Source organism: Artemia sp. Qi Xiang Cuo, chromosome 11 (genome assembly GCF_049724085.1).
Source record: "Artemia sp. Qi Xiang Cuo chromosome 11, ASM4972408v1, whole genome shotgun sequence".
Taxonomy (NCBI): Eukaryota; Metazoa; Arthropoda; class Branchiopoda; order Anostraca; family Artemiidae; genus Artemia; species Artemia sp. Qi Xiang Cuo.
In genome coordinates, this window is record NC_142804.1 from 27,150,031 (window position 1) to 27,169,272 (window position 19,242).

The 19,242-nt window shown below is 36.1% G+C and overlaps 1 protein-coding gene across 1 annotated transcript in view; it reads right to left on the minus strand.

The window, feature by feature from the left end:
* LOC148946825 (cartilage oligomeric matrix protein-like) overlaps window positions 1–19,242 on the minus strand; it is a 262,924-nt gene that overhangs the window by 113,680 nt on the left and 130,002 nt on the right. The window contains exons 7-8 of the mRNA XM_089096438.1: window positions 12,043–12,171; window positions 7,269–7,433 (exon numbers count right to left, since the gene is read on the minus strand). Coding sequence (XP_088952564.1) covers window positions 7,269–7,433; window positions 12,043–12,171 — 294 coding nt within the window. The remainder of the gene's footprint in view (window positions 1–7,268; window positions 7,434–12,042; window positions 12,172–19,242) is intronic.

The following is a 19,242-nucleotide window of genomic DNA, read 5'->3' on the forward strand; positions in this document are numbered from 1 at the left end:
TCGTCTTCAGGACGATGATAAACCCCTTCAAATTTAGGACACTTAAATTCTTCTAGATTGAAAAGTGGAATCTTAGGGTCACATTTTTGAATAAGAACTTTATTTGTAGGTACATTACCCTTTACATATAGTGATTTAACCCCGACAAACCTGCAAATATCATTGGCTTCCTCCTGAAAATTTCTAAGTTCCTGCTGACTATTATTACGTGGTGCAATCACTCTATCGTAGAATCTTCGTCTGTTTATACGATGTAATGTAGTACTCCACAAGCTTTTACCATACTCATACATGTTGTAGTTCACTATCCAATGATAACAGTCGATGTTTTCGAGTTCTATTTACAATAATAGAAATGCCCATTCAAATATAACACTACAAGATTATTTTTGTAAACTGATAAATTCGGTTTTAAAAAGTCCCATCATCTCAGAAGCTGTTAATTTAGTTTTTAAAAAAAGAAATAAATCGCCAAACGTTTATGCCTTCGCTCAAGGTCAAATGGAGTTATGGCTAAGGGGATGACTCCTTTTAGCATCTGAATTCATTTTGGGGAGGAGTCATAAAACCCTTAGAATTCATTGCGGGGAGGAGTCATAGAACTCTCGGTATCTCTTGCATGCAAATGAAGTATGGAAATTATATATTTTTTTTATAATTTCTGTATTGTGTATCCAAGAGGTGAATTCAAGAAAGATATTTTGTCATTTTAAGATATGTACAAAAGAAAAAGATAAAAAATAAATAAAGTTGAATAATTTCTAAGTTTAAAAAAATAGTTTGTTTTATGAAAAAAAAAATTATTGAATTAGAACCATCAGTCCTCATCATTATGAGTATCCAAAACTAGACTTAAGTTTCACATTTGAACTAGAGAATTGTATTTTCCATAATTTTCTTACAAGAAACTAGAGTTTACGGTCAAAAAACCCTTATTAGCTCAGATTTTAAGGAAATATTTTTATTTTTCGATCCAAAAATAGACTTAAGTTTCACATTTGAACAAGAGAATTGTATTTTCCATAATTTTCTTACAAAAAACTAGAGTTTACGGTCAAAAACCCTTTGATAGCTCAGATTTTACGGAAATAGTGTGTCTGACAATAGATGTATGCAAATTCATTTTCTTACATCTCTGATGTTTTAATGAACATTCTAAACGCTTGATAAGCTAGCTTACTCTAAAAAATAATGAACACATAACAATGTAATATTTTTAATGAAATAATGCTATGTAGAATATTAATATAAAAATATATTATGATACATTATTAATATCAATGGAGAATTATGGAGAATACAATTCTCTGGTTCAAATCTGAAACTTTAGTCTATTTTCGGATCGAAAAATAAAACTATTCCTATAAAATCTGAGCTAATAAGGGTTTTTGACCGTAAACTCTAGTTTCTTGTAAGAAAATTATAGAAAATACATTTCGCTGGGTCAAATGTGAACCTAATATGAACCTTTGGTTATGAAAAAGCCAAGCTTTGGAACGAAAATAAGCCATTTCCGTAAAAACTAAACTATAAAGCTTTTTTGAACTTTAACACTAGTTTTTGTAAGAAAATTATAGAAAATACATTTCTCTGGGTCAAATGTGAACCTTTGGTTATGAAAAAGCCAAGCTTTAGAACGAAAATATGCCATTTCCGTAAAAACTAGACTATAAAGCTTTATTTTACAGTAAACACAATTTTCTATAAGACAATTATAGAAAATACGTTGCACTGTGTCAGTTTTGAATCGTTTGTCATGTAAAAGCCCAACATTGGAACGAAAATAAGCTGTTCCCGTAAAAACTAAACTATAAAACCTTTTTTACAGAAAACACTAGTTTTTGTAAGAAAATTATAGAAAATACGTTTCGCTGGGTCAGATGTGAACCTTTGGTTATGAAAAAGCCAAGCTTCGGAACGAAAATAAGCCATTTCCGTAAAAACTAAACTATAAAGCTTTTTTTGACCGTAAACACTAGTTTTTGTAAGAAAATTATAGAAAATACATTTCTTTTGGTCAAATGTGAACCTTTGGTTATGAAAAAGCAAAGATTCGGATGCAAAATATACCATATAAATAAAAACTAAAATACAAATATATTTTTTTACTTTAAAGAATATTTTTTATGAGAAAATTAAATAAAATACGTTTCGCTGGGTCAGATGTGAACCTTTGGTTATGAAAAAGGGCACCTTTGGAACGAAAATAAGCCATTTCCGTAAAAACTAAATTATAAAGCTTTTTTGACCGTAAACACTAGTTTTTTGTAAGAAAATTATAGAAAATACATTTCTTTGGGTCAAATGTGAACCTTTGGTTATGAAAAAGCCAAGCTTTGGAACTAAAATAAGCCATTTCCGTAAAAACTAAACTATAAAGCTTTTTTGACCGTAAACACTAGTTTTTGTAAGAAAATTATAGAAAATACATTTCTTTGGATCAAATGTGAATCTTTGGTTTGAAAAAGCCCAGCTTTGGAACGAAAATAAGCCATTTCCGTAAAAACTAAACTATAAAGCTTTTTTGAACGTAAACACTAGTTTTTGTAAGAAAATTATAGAAAATACATTTTCCTTGGTCAAATGTGAATCTTTGGTTATGAAAAGGCCAAGCTTTGGAAGGAAAATAAGCCATTTCCGTAAAAACTAAACTATAAAGCTTTTTTTGACCGTAAACACTAGTTTTTTGTAAAAAAATTATAGAAAAGACGTTTCTCTGGGTCAGGTTTGAACCGGTGGTTATGAAAATACGCAGCTTTGCAACGAAAATAAGTCATTTCCTTAAAAACTAAAGTATAAAGCCTTTTTGAACGTAAACACTAGTTTTTTGTAATAAAATTATAGAAAATACATTTCTTTGGGTCAAATGTGAACCTTTGGTTATGAAAAAGCCAAGCTTTGGAACGAAATAAGCTATTTTAAAATGTATAAGAATTATTTATTTAACAGAAATCCTCGCTTTTTGAATGGCCAAAGCGTTTAGAATTACACAAATCCTTGTCTTAATCATCAACCTTTTGTTTTCATAATTCAGATAAGACACGTTTAAACTCTGACTTCAAAAAAGACTCTCTGTAATTATAAACACATGTGGTTTTTAGACTGGAAAGACGATTTTTTGATAATTGAGAAAAAAGGGCATTTTTTTGAACGAAATAACTAAAAGTAAGTAAATATGGTCGTAACACAGCAGTGGATGAGGGAGTTATTGTTTTACATAACAGAAAAAAGCATACTTAGCGTTTTCTAATGACTATAATCATCATATTTTAAAGGTTTGTATTGTTGGAGGGGAGGGGGGCTAAGTCCCCCTGAAATTTGAATTTACTAGTAAAACGATTTTTTTTATCTGGAAATAAACTAAAAAATGCAAATTCCATAGATTAACAGAAAAAAAACCTGTCTGCTACATAATGAAAATTAAATTCCAATGCATGAACATTTTATACGGGGTTTCAAGGATGAATAAAAAACGGATGTTGAGTTATATAATTTTGTGCATGCCCTCAAAACATGTTTGACTACTTTATAACATACCAGTTTTTTAAGAATGTACACATGAAGTCATGACGTACATTCATTGTGCAATTGACAACAAAAACAGAAAAAAACCTGTTTGACCACATTATATTATTACGACCATACTCTCAAGACATGTATGACCACATTATGCCTTGCCAAGTTTAAACAACCTCGACTTTAGTTTCATAACATGCATTATAGTGTGCCAACTTTTAAAATATTCACGCGTGAGTTTAATGTCTCAGACATGGGTTTTTCTTGCGCAATTCCAATGTATATTTTCATGTACCGTTCAAATCAACAGCAATTTCAATGTATATTTTCATGTGTAATTGAAACTGTATACAAGGTAACTACTCTCGCTCTTTACGCTAAAGTTTTTTATTTCTTAAAAAAAATAGAGTTGTGGGAAAGTCAAACTTTAGCGCAAAGAGTGAGGCGTTGAGGAGGGGACAGCCCCTTTCATATACGGAATAATTTTATTTACGAACGTTTTTATTAGTAATAAATACACGTAACTTACGAATTAACTTACGTAACGAACTTCTATATTCATAGATTTTTAATACGTATATTAGGGGGTTCTTCCCCTAGTCAATACCTTGCTCTTTACGATATAATTAAAATTTTTTCCAATCCTTTGAAAATGACCCCTTAATCACAAAGGCGGTTAGTTAGGATATATAGCTCTTAGGAAAGTTCTACAAAATCTTCGGCTTAAAGAGCGAGGTATTGACTAAGGGGTGGACCCAATCATATACGTAATATTTTCTGTTCGTTTTAAGTTTTGATGTTGCTCCTTACTTTCAGTTGAAAAACTTGTTTTTTTTTATTTAACTTCTGATCTTTTTCTTTAATAATGATGGGAAATCTGGCGCCCCCTTCATAGCGATGTCCCTTCCCCCATGAAAACTTCCTTCATGGAAAGATCCTCCCATCTAACCACCCCCCCCCCCGACCTACCAGAAAAAATCCCCCTTGAAAACGTCTGTATACTCCCCAATAGCCAATACTATATGTTAACATTGGGTAAAGTTCATAGCTTTCAGCCCTCCCCCCGGAGACTTCGGGGGATTAAGTCATCCTAAAAGACATAGTTATCATATTTTCGACCATTTTGAACAAAATGGCTATCTGAAAATTTTGATCAGGTGACTTTGGGAAAAAAATGAGCGTGGGAGGGGGCCTAGTTGCCCTTCATTTTTTTGGTCACTTAAAAAGGGCACTAGAACTTTTAATTTTCATTCCAATGAGCCCTCCCACGATATTCTAGAACCACTGGGTCTATTCGGTCACCCATGGGAAAAACAAAATAAATAAACACGCATCCGTGATCTTTCTTCTGGCAAAAAATGGAAAATTCCACATTTTTGTAGATAGGTGCGTGAAACTTCTATAGTAGGGTTCTCTTATACGTTGAATATGATGGTGTGATTTTCATTAAGGTTCTATAACTTTTAGGGGGTCTTTCCCCCTTTGTTCGAAAATCAGCCGAATATTCTCAGGCCTGTAACTTTTGATGGGTAAGACTAAACTTAATGAAACTTACATATTTGAAATCAGCATTAAAATCTGATTCTTTTGATGTATCTATTGGTATCAAAATTCTGTTTTTTAGAGTTTCGGTTTCCGTTGAGCCGGGTCGTTCCTTACTTACAGTTCGTTACCACGAACTGTTTGAAAGGATGGTAGGTAAGCTTATATTATTATCTATGTCTATATCTTTGATACTAAATGAACAGGATGTACGTTGGTGAGCCAAATAATACGGATTTATATTGGGTGTTCACAGGTAAGGTCAATTGACGCCATAAATAAGAAATCGGAGAAAAAATGGTCCATTATTTCCAAATGAATCCATTCAGTCCTTTTTATGCCACGTCATTCTAATTCTGAACCAATTCCAAATATAGTTTAAAAAAAAACAAGTCGGAATTCTTTTACAGATACTTTCAATAATTGGCACAGATACTATCAAACGAGTTAAAATATGTAAGATAAAAAAGCGGTAGTCCTAAGCAAAATCAATTAGTTATAGAGAGGCCGATAGATAAAACTGTCGGAAAAACGAACAAAGTCTGCACCAAACACATTTGCATATACGTAGATACCAAACTAGATACATAAGCTCAGTTTTTATTATGTATCATTAAGTTTAATAGTGGTGTAAATAACTCATAAAATTGTTGCATTCAATTGGAAACTAGAAGCAAGGATTCTTTATGCATCTGAAGATAAACAAGTCTAATATGGCTGTTTGTTCTTTTACACTATCCTACTGTTCACGATAGGGTTGGCCATAACACATTTCTAATGAACACAAGTGGCCTACGTAATTAGTTTGTTCAAGCATGCTCCAAATCTACCTGAACATTAAATATGTCAAATTTCATCTTTATCCCCTAGTATATGCATAGACAACAAGGTTTTGTTACTTTTTGGTATCAACTTTTTTTTCCCAACTGAGTGCATCATGTACCACCTACTCTTATAAAGAAAACCTTGATTACATCAAAATCTTTAAATTTGACTAGTTAATAATTCAGGTTAACATGTTAAATATTGTGACATTCTACAATTATTTACCCAAATAAAAAAGAGTTATTTTATTTGAGACTGATTGTGAAAGAAAAGAGATTTCGAGCCTATGAGAGGGAAACAGACTCTCCCTCTGGGAAGTACTAAAGACCTGCCACAGACAGGCTAAAGGACGCTCCTCATGATCTGCACGCTCCTATAGAAATTGTGCAGTCCACCTGTCAGGTTTCCATGGATAAACGTGCACAAAAATCAAGAGTATGCAAAAATTTCCACAACACTCAGTATTTTTTTTTTTTATTCCAGTCCATCAGATATATTACTCAGTTTTGATTCTTCTTCTTTTTTTCTTACACAGAAAAGAACGGAGATATATTTTTATTTTTGAGAGTCAAGGCTTTAAAAAAAGTCAGGGTAACAGTTACTATTATTGAATTACCGTTGTTTGGGACATTTTTACTAAATCATTTCTTTGAATACAGGTTTCCAAATTTCGGTTAGTATGGGCCGTGGATTGCTCTTTACATGTTGCAGCTACTGCGGTAATCCTGATACATTACATAGTCACCAAACAATTATTTCTTCCAGTTTTATTATTTTAACTTAGTCGAAGGATTGTATGTAATTTTTCTTACAATGTGCATGTTGCTTTTATTAGTTTCGAGTTGAAACCAAGAAAATATTTGTATTAGAAAATACCACTGAACAGGGGTATTCCTCGTCAAGTCTTTCATATTTAATTTTTTCTTTAGTTTATTCCTCGTCAAGTCTTTCATATTTAATTTTTTCTTTAGTAAGACCCAACTTCAAAAAGCGCACATATTTTCATTCCGTGTCAAAGGATAAGTTTTTCTACAAGGTAGAAAAACAATCAAGATTAAATTAGAGAACATTTTAGTAGGATTTAGAAACTTTCAGCCCCCTGCAGCCAAACATTCCCTTAGACCCAGGGGGCTCTTACTTCGCGTTCTTCGTTTTGAATAAAACACATGAGAAAGTACCCGGGGAGCATCACTTAAAAAACCTGTATAACGCTTTTACTTCACGAAGGCAGGGTAGGAGGAAGGAGCTACAAATGGGTGCCCTTCTATCTCACAATCTGGCAATTTCGCAACTTTCCTATTAATTTCTCATATTGTCCTCATAATTCTTCCTTTTATTACTTCGCTATACTTGGTAGTACAAAGCTGACTGTTCATTGTTCTTACCTGGAAAGCAGGGAAAGGGATCATCTGAACATGTTTTACCAGGAAAACACATTTTACCATTACCAACGAATCCTTTAGGACAGACACCACACTTATAGCCAGCAGAAGTTTCCATGCAGTCCACACCGGGGAAACAAGGGTTGGGGTTGCAACGTTCACGCTTAGCTAAGCAAGGAAAAAAGATCATGCAAAGTCAAATTTGTTCCTTAACCTATACAATATATAATATCCCTTTGACAAACTTTAAACACATTAAAAGTCAAAATGCTATGACAGAATAAATAGAACATGGCGTTGCGCTATTTAATTTAGAGACTCGAGGCTAACTTGTTCAAAATAATATTTCAGGTTCTCACTAAAAGGAAGGGGGAGGGACCTCCCAACTTGTGCTATATAAATACGTAAGATTTGTGAAATATACTTCCATGACAGTTTTCTAAATTTTCAATGTACCGTAAATGCTTTTTTTTTGGTTTGGACAAATTTTGTCATTATTTCTGTACTCACCGTCTCATTTTCTAACTGAATGTCAAGTTATATGTTTTTTTTCTTCAGCTACCCCATTTCAACTATTCTTTAGTTGGCTTGATAAAGTAACTCCCAAATCCGCTTTTTGGATGAATAGCATATGAAGCGTTGAATCACTCTTAAGAAGAATTGTGACATTGGTGATGGTGACATTTTTGGGCATACGCCAGTTTTGAATTTATCCAGCAAGAGCAAGACTTTACAGCTTAGGTGTAAGAAGCAATTAAACTAAGCCTTAATTTCACACCCACTCACCTCCTCATCCTCCACGACACTTTACCAGTATACTTTCGAAGAGCACAACAAAAATCCAAATTTTGAAACAAATAATGTGTAAACCCTAAAACCTTGCAATGAAAAATAGTATACCGAGTCATCGTTGACGTGACGTGTCTTAAAGTGTAAGTTTCCAAACAATGTCTTTCCCCAGATCATATATGAAATGAGGAATAAAAAAAAAAACTTTACTGTTTGGTAGATTAAATGATATGTCAAAGTTAATCAAGACCGTACCCAGAGGGGGGGGGGTAGGGGGGTTTGAACCCCTCCCGAAATGTTTTTTTGACTCGAAAAACGTAACAAAAATGGATATAAACAAATTTTGTATGCGTTTTTTGAGTTTTTTTTCGTGTACCCCCCCCTCGAAAAAAAATCTTTACCCCCTCCGAAAAAAATCCTTGATACGGCTTTGAAGTTAAATACTAAGTTAGCTGAGCTATCACTTTCTAGGCCTGAGACGATTTAGGGTCATGATTTCAATAGCAGGAAATAGAAAAACAACAACTTAAAACAAGTTTTTTATCGACTGAGAGCAAGGTAAGACATCAAAACTAAAAAAAACATAAGTTAAGTCGTATAAGGGGGAGGGGAATCCTATCAGAACCCCCTCCCCCATGTTTACTCCAAAGTTTGACTTTTTGTCCTAATTTCTTAAGAACAACTGTTCAAACACAAGGGCCGTTGAAACGGAATAAGAAGTATTTTTCAACCTCTATAATATTTTAACTTAAAGAGTGGGGGGGGGGCGGGCACTCAGTAGGTGACGGTAGGTCAGCAGGGTACCCAAAAAAAAATCCTTAGACAATTACTCTGGAAAAAATTTCCTTGGACCCTCTTATGTCTTTCGGAGCGCCCATGTCCCAGAATTATAATTGACGAATGTTATTATTGTATCTTCCAATATTCAGATCTTGGTTTGCACACTTATAAAAAATAAATTTGTATTTCAAGTAAAAGTCTTCAAATGTTAAACAAATAAATAAATAAACAAATGTTAAACAAATACAATTAAATCCCGAAAAAAATTGGTTTCTCAAAAACCCATAAAACTTTCGGCTCTCCGAACTTCGGTTTTCTATAGGCCTACTAAGCTATTAAAAAAAAAAAAAAAAAAAAAGATCGTATATCATGGGTAATTTAAGATTACTTGCAATTCATTTTCCATAAGTAAAAACCAAACGTGAATTCGTTCTCTTGATATTTTCATACTTTTGAAAAAGAACAACAATCAATATAACTCCATCACAAACAATTCCTTTTGAGTAACATAGATAGATTAACCATGGCAGCAAAAGACTAAAATCTTGAGCTAAAAAATGTGCATTTCGCTTTATAAGGAAGTTCATATAAACTCGAACTTTCAAATGAAATTTAGGATAAACCAATTTATGCATCTTCATGTAAATACATAGTTTTTTTCTCAAGAATTTACATCAAAATGAAAGATATGGTAAGAAAGGGAAGAACAAAAAAGAAAGAAAATGTGAGTGTAATGTAGTTTTTCAATCTGGTTGAATACCCCTGACTGAATGAGAAAATTCGGTTCTTTCAGGTATTGCAAATAACTTTTAAAGTTGCAAATATCAATTTGCAGTTCATGTTTTTTTTTTAAAAGAAAAAAGTTCAACAAATGGCATTCACAAATCTGACAAAGTGAGGAATAAATTGCTTTAAATGCCTTTACCTCTTTTAGCCAATACCGCCCTTTAGACAGCTTTTTGCTTTATTTATATTAAATGAAAAAAAAACAAGTTTTTTCAACTGAAAGTAAGGAGCAACATTAAAACTTAAAACGAACAGAAATTATTTCATATATGAAGGGGTCCACCCCCTAGTCAATACCTCGCTCTTTACGCTAAAGTTTTTTTTTAGTACTTTCAATAGAGCTATCTATTCTAATTAAACGGCATTTGTGATTCAGGGCTTTATGATTCGAACAAAATTTGAAAGAAAAAAACAAGTTTTTTTTTCAACTGAAAGTAAGGAACAACATTAAAATTTAAAACGAACCGAAATTATTACGTACATGAGGAGGTTCATCCCCTAGTCAATACCTCGCTCTTTACGCTAAAGTTCGAATTTTGTTCGAATCATAAACCCCTGAATCACAAATGCCGTTTAATTAGAAGAGATAGCTCTATTGAAAGTACTAAAAAAAACTTTAGCGTAAAGAGCGAGATATTGACTAGGGGGTGAACCCCCTGATATATGTAATAATTTCTGTTCGTTATAAGTTTTAATGTTGTTCCTTACTTTCAGTTGAAAAAACTTGTTTTTTTTAATTTAATTTCTGCTCGTTCTTTAAGTAATACTGGGAAATCTGGTGCCCCCTTCATAGAAATGCCCTTCCCTCATTAGAACATCCTCCATGAGAAGATCCTCCCACGTAACCCCTCCTCCAACCCCCCCCCCCCACTCCCCCGCCAGAAAAAAAGGCCTCCTGAAAACGTCTGTATACTTCCCAACCAATACTATATGTAAACAATAGGCAAAGTTCATAACTTGCTGCCCTTTCCCCGGAAAGGGGATGAAGTCATCCTCAAAGACATATTTATTAGACTTTCGACTATGTTGAACAAAATGGCCGTGTCAAAATTTTGATCAGATGACTTCAGGGAAAAAATGAGCGTGGGAGGGGACCTAGTTGCCTTCCAATTTTTTGGTCACTTAAAAAGGGCACTAGAACTTTTAATTTCCGTTCAAATGAGCAAAAAATACAAAATTCCATATTTTTGCAGATATGAGCTTGAAACATCTACAGTAGGGTTTTTCTGTTACGCTGAATCTGACGGTTTGATTTTCATTAAGATTCTATCACTTTTAGGAGGTGTTTCCCCCTTTTTTGAAAATGAGGCAAATTGTTTCAGGCCCGTAACTTTTGAAGGGTAAAACTAAACTTTAAGAAACTTATATATTTGAAATCAACATAAATATACCATTATTTTGATGTATCTATTGGTATCAAAATTGCGTTTTTGAGAGTTTCGGTTACTGTTGAGCCGGGTCGCTCCTTACTTACAGTTCGCTACCAAGAACTGTTTGATTGTGGTTGCACCGTGCACCAGTTTCTAGGCTATACCTCATTCACAGAGTTAAAACTTCGACAGATTCTCCCTCGATAACTCCAAATGATCTGAGACAGACAGGCTAAACGACCCCTCCTTATGATGTAAACACTCCTGTAGAAAATTCGGTTTTTGCCTGGGTGGGCCTCATGTATAAACGTACACAGAAAAATCCACAATATGCTATCAGTTCCCCAAGACGCATGAATCTTGCAATTCAGATCTATCAGAATTTATTGCTCCCTTTTGCTTCTTTTTTTTCTAACACAGGGAAGAACAGAGAAATATATTTTCTGAATGTAGGTTTTTTAAAGGCTATACAAACATTCTCTTTTTTTACAGAACAAGCAGCGGGAGTCTAAATGAGCAATCTTTCATGACCATTTTTGGAACGAGCCCATGAACATTTTTTTTCAATTTTAAACAAATTAATACTTAATTTTTACAAGACTGTATTTTTTTTCTAAGTTTTCAGGCTATGGAGCTTTAATTACAGAGGGTCTAAAGCCTTATCAGTTTCCAAAGGATGTCTTAACTTGAACTTCTTACTCGGATTTTTGAGGATTGCCTTTTCAAAAAAAAAACAAAAAAACAGCAAAATGGAACCAGAAAAAAATATTGTATTTAATTATCACACTTTCGACATATAGCCATAAGTTGATTTTTCAAAGCCACTGAGCTAGTTGAGTTTCTTTAAGCTAGTCGAACGAGTTACTGGCGGAAAGACCTTATTCCCCAAAAATAGAAAAATATATTGAGATTGTCTTGGTATATTGACTTGGTCCTAACGTAAGTTTATCGGATCAACCTATTTTGCACCCCCCTCCCCTAAAAAAATCCTGGATCGGCCCCTGGCACTCATTAAATAGAGTTTGAATTATCATTCAACACATAAGACTTACCTTTACACATATCACAGTTTTCAAGAGTTTCCTTCAGACTGCGAATTTCTTGGCGATTCGATTGAACTTCTATTCTAAGCTCTTTTAAAGCTTGAATCAGCTCAGTAATTGTCTTGATTAATAGCACCTCTGAAACAAAAAGTTATTTTAAGGCTAAAAGGAAGTGACAAAGAGAACAAAATTTGCCATAGAAAAGTTAATCGAAGAGGAGTAACTTTTAATTAATTCTTGTCAAAAAAAAAAAAAAAAAAAAAAAAAAAAAAAAAAAAAAAAACTGATAGTTCAGCAAGCTGAAAAGAAACTTCTATTCGAGGAGAACTGATGTGCTTTCACTTCGTTTGTCAGTGTTTTCCTTTAGTTTTCGTTATTCTCAAAATTTGGTACATTAGTCCCTTTTTTAGGAATTAGTCCCTTTGAAAATCCCTATATACCATGGCATTGCTCGTTTTATCCCCGATTCTACCTCCGACGACGAAATATAGAGATTAGTACCCGGTTGTGGGAGAGCCTTCCGCATTGGAAAAACTAGGTTTTTTAAGTTGAAGTTCTCGCGCCGTGATTGCCTGGATACTGCCATCTTGAACCCTGTTGTTATCGATTAGGAACGGATTAAAATCGATGAATATGTAGGCTACCCCTGCCTCCTCGGTGCTTCAACTGTCAGGCTTATGGGCATATGTCTGCTAAGCTACTGTTGCCTGTAAATTTGCAATTTGCTACTCCCACTGTGGACAAAAGGTTCATTCGAGTAACCGCAACTCCCCTTGCCTGAACAGTGTCAAGTACATTATTTGCTCTCAAACTGCTCATCCCTGTTATAGTTATAAATGCGCTGTACCACAAAAGATTTCAGTCCCACAAAATGAATAGAAGACTCAGAATAACGTCGTGGAATGTAAACGCAGGTGTAAATCTGAAGCTCCCATTGATACAAACACTATGGGAAGCGAGTGACGTGGTATGTTTGCAAGAGCACCTGATGACACCGGACAGTCTTAACCTACAAAAAAACAAAACCTCTACTGGTTAAATATTCTCACGCTGCCAAACACCGGTGTGTATCGACCTAGCGGTAGCACTGCCATTTTTGGGCGAAACAAACTATTACCAGAGTCCTTTTGCGACTTTTTTTCGGCATATTTTGTGGAAGTCAAAATACAAATTACGCTGTTGCTTCAGCTTACCTTCCCACTGATTATCGCAATTCTAGTTCCGATGTACTCTCTGATAAAATGTGCCGAGCTCTTAGCACCCTTGCCACTGATTTTGAATCGAACAATCTGACAGTCATGAATCCAGTTGAAGAGCAAATACTCTGTGTAGCATATGCCCGCAGCTCATTCCAGCAGAAAAGGAGCTTATATTCACATACATCCAAAGCTCTGGCAGTACGTCTTCTCTTGATTTTAAGTTTTGCTCGCCTGAAATACTTCCAAACTCGAAAACCTCTGTTATTACTACATTCCAGACTTCAGGTCCCTTCCAATAAGAAACACTTTTCCCGTCATGTTAACTCCAACGTACCCCATCACATAAAGTGATACCAGAGAATGGCATGAAATCTGTGACTGGGGTAAAATTGACCTGTCTACTTTTCAAAGCGTAAGTGATGGTATCCTTGGAAAAATCAAAGTACCGTTGCAGCTCCTGTCTCAGAAGTCTGCAATTTGTGTTTCTGAAAGTTAGATTTTATTCAACACGTATTGTGCTGAAATTGTACACGCACCACTCATTGCTGAAAAGGTAAGTGTGTTGGTCCACAGAGTGCAGGTCGGAGCACAAAGGCCTGGCTGGACCAATAATCAGGAGCTCACCAAGTCGTGTGCTAAGTAAAAATTTCGGCTCATTTACCGTGAGGAAAATGCTTTTATGAAATTCATCAATGTCCTTTATTTACGTTTTACCCGTTCTGAAACCTCCTGATCATTAATTGTTTTAATGTTAATAGAATTGATATTTCTAGCCAGACCAGCAGAGAGCCTCCAAGATCACACAGGAAATTCAGTACAGGAAATTCAGCATATGTAAATTTCACTTTATCACTTTACCTTTTGCAAGCTTTTCAAAAACCATAAAACTAGAAATCCACACACCACAATCAAACAGTTCGTGGTAACGAACTGTAAGTAAGGAGGGACCCTGCTCAATAGTAACCGAAACTAAAAAAACAGAATTTTGAAACCAGTATATACATAAAGAAATCAGATTTTTATGCTGATTTCAAGTATATAAGTGTCATCGAGCTTAGTGCTACCCATCAAAAGTTACGCGCCTGAGAAAATTTTATTTTAAAGAAACCAAATATAGCGAAATTACGGGATCAAAAATTAAAATGACGAAAACTTTGGGACAAAAGTCCCGAATTGAGAAAAGCCTATAGCTTTCTCCTGTGTTAAATAAAATAATAAAAGCTGAAAAACCCGCAATTGCGTGAATGAGAATTGAGACTGGCCAAAGATCTCGACAAAGTATTGGGAATTTGTGTTTTCACTCGACAAAAATTTATAATGATTAAAAATTTCCGATCTAAAAACCACGCATTTTAAAAATCTATAACAAAAATTGAAGATCTTTGAAAACTTTCGGACAAAAACTAAAACTGGCGAAAAAATTTCGTCGAAAATTGGAAATATATGTTTTCCCTAGAAAAATTGAAAATGGTAATAAACGTCCCACTTAAAAAAGATAAAGAATTAATCACATAACCCAATGATAATTGCCCTCTTAAGAGCCAAAAGTGATTGGAAGGTAACCAGCCTCTCCACCCTTCCCTTTTTTGTTACTCAGCCCACACGTAACTTCACGAAGTCGGATCCAAGTTCTGAGATAGCCATTTTGTTCAGACACGTCAAAATATCAAGTCTGCATGTCTCCAGCAGGAGGGGGCCTAGTTGCCCTCCATTTTTTGGTCACTTAAAAATGGCACTAGAACTTTTAATTTCCGTTCAAATGAGCCCTGCCACGATATTCTAGGACCACTGGGTCGATACGATCATCCCTGGGGGGAAAAAAAAAACAAATAAAGACGCATCCGTGGTCTTTCTTCTGGCAAAAAATGCAAAAGTACACATTTTTGTAGATAGGAGCTTGAAACTTCTACAGTAGGGTGTTCTGATACGCTTAATATGATGGTGTAATTTTCATTAAGATTCTATAACTTTTAGGGGGTCTTTCCCCCTTTTTTCGAAAATCAGCCAAATTTTTTCAGGCGCGTAACTTTAAATGGGTAGGACTAAACTTGATGAAACTTATATATTTGAAATCAGCATTAAAATCTAATTCTTTTGATGTATCTATTGCAAGGCTGTATCCAGGGGGGGGGGTTACCGGTTTGAACCCCCCCCCTCGAAATTATCTGACTGAGTCGAAGCTTTGTCTAAAAAATGGCTGTAAAGAAAAAAAAATATGCTCCCACACTAAATCCTATTGCATTTTGTGGGTACACGGTTCTGATCAGCTTACGCAATTAGTTAACCGTAGGTAACCCCATGTTCACCTGACCTTGCGTAATAAATTAGGGTTAATATGCACTATTATCTTATTGCATTTTGTGTCATACAAAAATCCTATTGCAATTTTGTGGGTAAACGGTTGTGATCAGCTTACGCAATTAGGTAACCCCATGTTCGCCTTATTATGCAAGGTCAGACCTTGCATGGTAAATCGGGATTAATGGGGGCTCGAGGTAAATGTTATAAGAGAGTGCAAGATTGTTAGTTCAGTTCAGTTCAATTTCGGACTTGGATAAGGGAAGAGCGATTTTCAACTTGAAGAGGAAGTGTGACATTACGTCGTTTTTCGCGCCCAAGCGGACCAGGGATGTTTCTGACAGTGGCGTTAACGGGACGTCTGCGGAGCATTCATCTACACCTGTGGATCTGAAGGGCACTGTAGCCATCGTTGAAGCCTCTGAATCACACACCCTTGAACCAACCACAACGCAACACGCACCTGAACCAACCCAGCTCTGTCGTTGGTTACAAATGACAACGATCGTTTTGTCAACAAATCATCCAGTCTTGATGCAAAATCTAAACTTCCGTTGCTAAAAATCTCATGGACTCCAGATATCTCCTATATTTTTCAAGTATCCGAAAACGGAAGCTGAAGTTTCAGTTATCTTTGCTTGCTCGTTTTAGTTGGTTGTCCTACTCTCCGTCTGAGGACGCTGCTTTTTGCAGATTTTGCGTTCTGTTCTCGTCAGAGACAGCTGGCAAAGGCTGCCACCAGCGCTTGGGGAATCTAGTCACCAAACCTTTCAGGAACTGGAAGAATGCGATAGAGTGCTTCACAGCTCACCAACAAGCAGAGTTTCATAGAAACTGCATCGTATCGGCTGAAAACTTCATTTCTGTCTCGGAGAAAAGGCAGGACAATATCTTGCACCAATTAGACGCAACGAGGAAAGCGCAGGTTCAAGAAAACCACCAGAAGTTGCGACCAATTGTTGAGACGGTGATATTTTGTGGGCGGCAACAGCTTGCCCTTCGTGGTACCAACGATTCCGGTCCCATTTCGGTCTCGGATCCAGAACCTTCTCACAATGATGGCAACTCTCGAGCACTACTGCGGCTGAGGGCGAGACACGGTGACGATATCCTGAAGAACCATCTTCTTTCTGCGGCCGGAAATGCCACATATCTTTCTCCCATCATCCAGAATGGTATTATCGCCGCATCCGGGGAGCTTCTTCAGCAGTCTATTGTAGAAAGAGTAAACGCAATTCCATGCTTTTCGGTGCTTGCCGATGAAGCAGCGGACGTTTCGAATACCGAGCTGCTGTCTGTTTGCGTCCGCTACACTTTCAAAGGGAATCTGCATGAGGACTTCCTTGGTTTTACCTCAGTTTCTTATTTGACTGGGCAAGGTCTGGCTTCATCAATCCTACGATTTCTCGAAAACCTTATTCTTAATCTGAACAACATGGTTGGTCAGGGATATGACGGTGCGGCAGCGATGAGTGGGCATCTTAGGGGTGTACAGGCTGTTATACGTGAAAAGTATCCGAAGGCGCTTTACGTCCATTGTACTGCGCACAGTCTAAACTTGGTCATCTCTTCTGTATGCTCTATTCTGGCGTTTAAGCATTTCTTCGGTGTCTTGTCACAAGTCTGCAGTTTTTACCATACTTCCCCACCCAGGACACAGAATTTAAAAAAGAAGCTCAATGAAATACTACCGGATTCGAGGAAACATACTTTAACCGGACTCTGCGAAACAAGATGGGTGGAGCACCACGATTGAGTCGTGCGTTTTCTTGAGCTGTACCGACCAATCCTGCGATCCCTGGAAGCTCTTGAAGAGAACGGAAATACAGAAACTTCTGCAAAAGCGGCGCAGTTGCTGGACACGATTAACCAGCCGCAATTTGTTGTGTGTCTCTATTTGGACAAAGAGCTTTTCTGCCTTACGCTTCCACTGTGCAAGACTCTTCAGTCAGTTGACAGTGATTTGGCAGCTGCATGCAGGCACGTGGAAATTGTCCTTTCAAAAACAAAGGAAATGCGAGGAAGTGCTGCTACTGCTTTCATGTATATTTTTGACGAAGCTGAGCGTTTTACCAGCGACTGAAGATTGGAAATGACTCGTCCAAGGACGAGAGGTAGCCGGAATATGCATGCAGAAGTTCCAGACCTTCTAAACCAATATAGAATTTCACTCTTTATTCATTTCCTGGACCACTTCACATCCGAGCTGAAACAACGATTTGTGCTTTACCAGAAACTGCTGTCAAATCTCAGCGTCCTTTCTCCTGCCAAAATTGTTTCTGTCTATCTGAAGGCATTAAACCTGGAGTCATTGGTTGAATTTTATGACGATATTCTTCCGGAGCCAGACTGACTGAAGCAAGAAATTGAGTTATGGCGCATCAAGTGGGAGAATGTTTCGGTATCAGAGAGGCCTACTTGTGCTGTGTCTTCGCTTCAGGCAGGTGACGCCACCTTTTTTCCAAATGTTTTTCTTCTTCTGGCTGTTCTTGTGACGTTAACTGTTAGCACTGCTACTCCGGAAAGAAGTTTCTCAACGCTCAGATGGCTCAAAACCTAGCTGAGAAATTCAACAGGCGAAGAACGATTGAGTGGCTTAGCCCTCCTTGCAGTCCATAGGGACGATGACATCTGCCCTGACAAGGTCATCGACATTGTTGCAGGGAAGAAAAATCGTCGCCTGGATTTCGTTTTATAGATATTCGTCCTTACTTTTAGCTAAAAAAAGAAAAAAACTCAGAAATATATAGACTACTTTTACTATTTGGCTTCTTTTTGCGTTAACTGTTTTTGCTGTCTCCAAAAAAAAAAAAAAAAAAATTAACTTGTAGTATTGTATGTAAATACTTGTCTTTTTTTGCTTTAATAGAAAAAAAAAAAAAAAAAAAAAAAAAATCCCTCTTAAATATACGAAAGTATGCCTAGTGGACGCGTCCTCGTTCGCAAGGGGCGGACTAACGGTCTCGAGCTAACGTAATGTTGCTCGAGGATGTTAGATAATGTCCAAGGGAAAAAATCTGTTAACCCCCCCCCCCGAACAAAAATCCTGGATACGGCCCTGATCTATTGGTATCCAAATCCTGTTTTCTAGTGTTTCGGTTACCATTGAGCCGAGTCGCTCCTTACTTACAGTTGGTTACCACGAACTATTTGATTTAGTAAGGTTCACAATTTGTTTTTAATTGACAACTTCTGCTCTTTTTGAATTGAAAGTAGATTCATTGTTGGTTAATATTAGGAATGCTTGTTGACTTTTTTCAGTTTTTCTCCTTAAAAATTAAAAGGCTGGATGGTAATTTCGATCAATTTTAATATTCAAAAAAGATTATCAAGCAACGCTAGTCTTATGAAATAAATTTTTAGGTTTTACTATAGAATTTTGGTTGAACAGAGAGGGTCATTATTATTCATATGATGTAAGAATCTGCATAATTTTGGTCATCTACAGGGCTGAAGCCACTTTGGCCCTTACCCTGTAGAAAAGTTTGAATATACACGCACCGTAATCTATCATTTTATTAGAAAAACCTCTCATGTTATATTTGTTGCAGTTGTTTAATTGTTTAAATAAATGCATGTCCAGGTGATTTATTAAAAAGTATATATTAATACAGAACAAAATAAAAGACATCAAGGGGACTTGGTTGGCCCATTTAGCGGGAAATTTGTCTAGGGTGGCAACACACCTTGGGAGGGGATGATGAAAACAGTG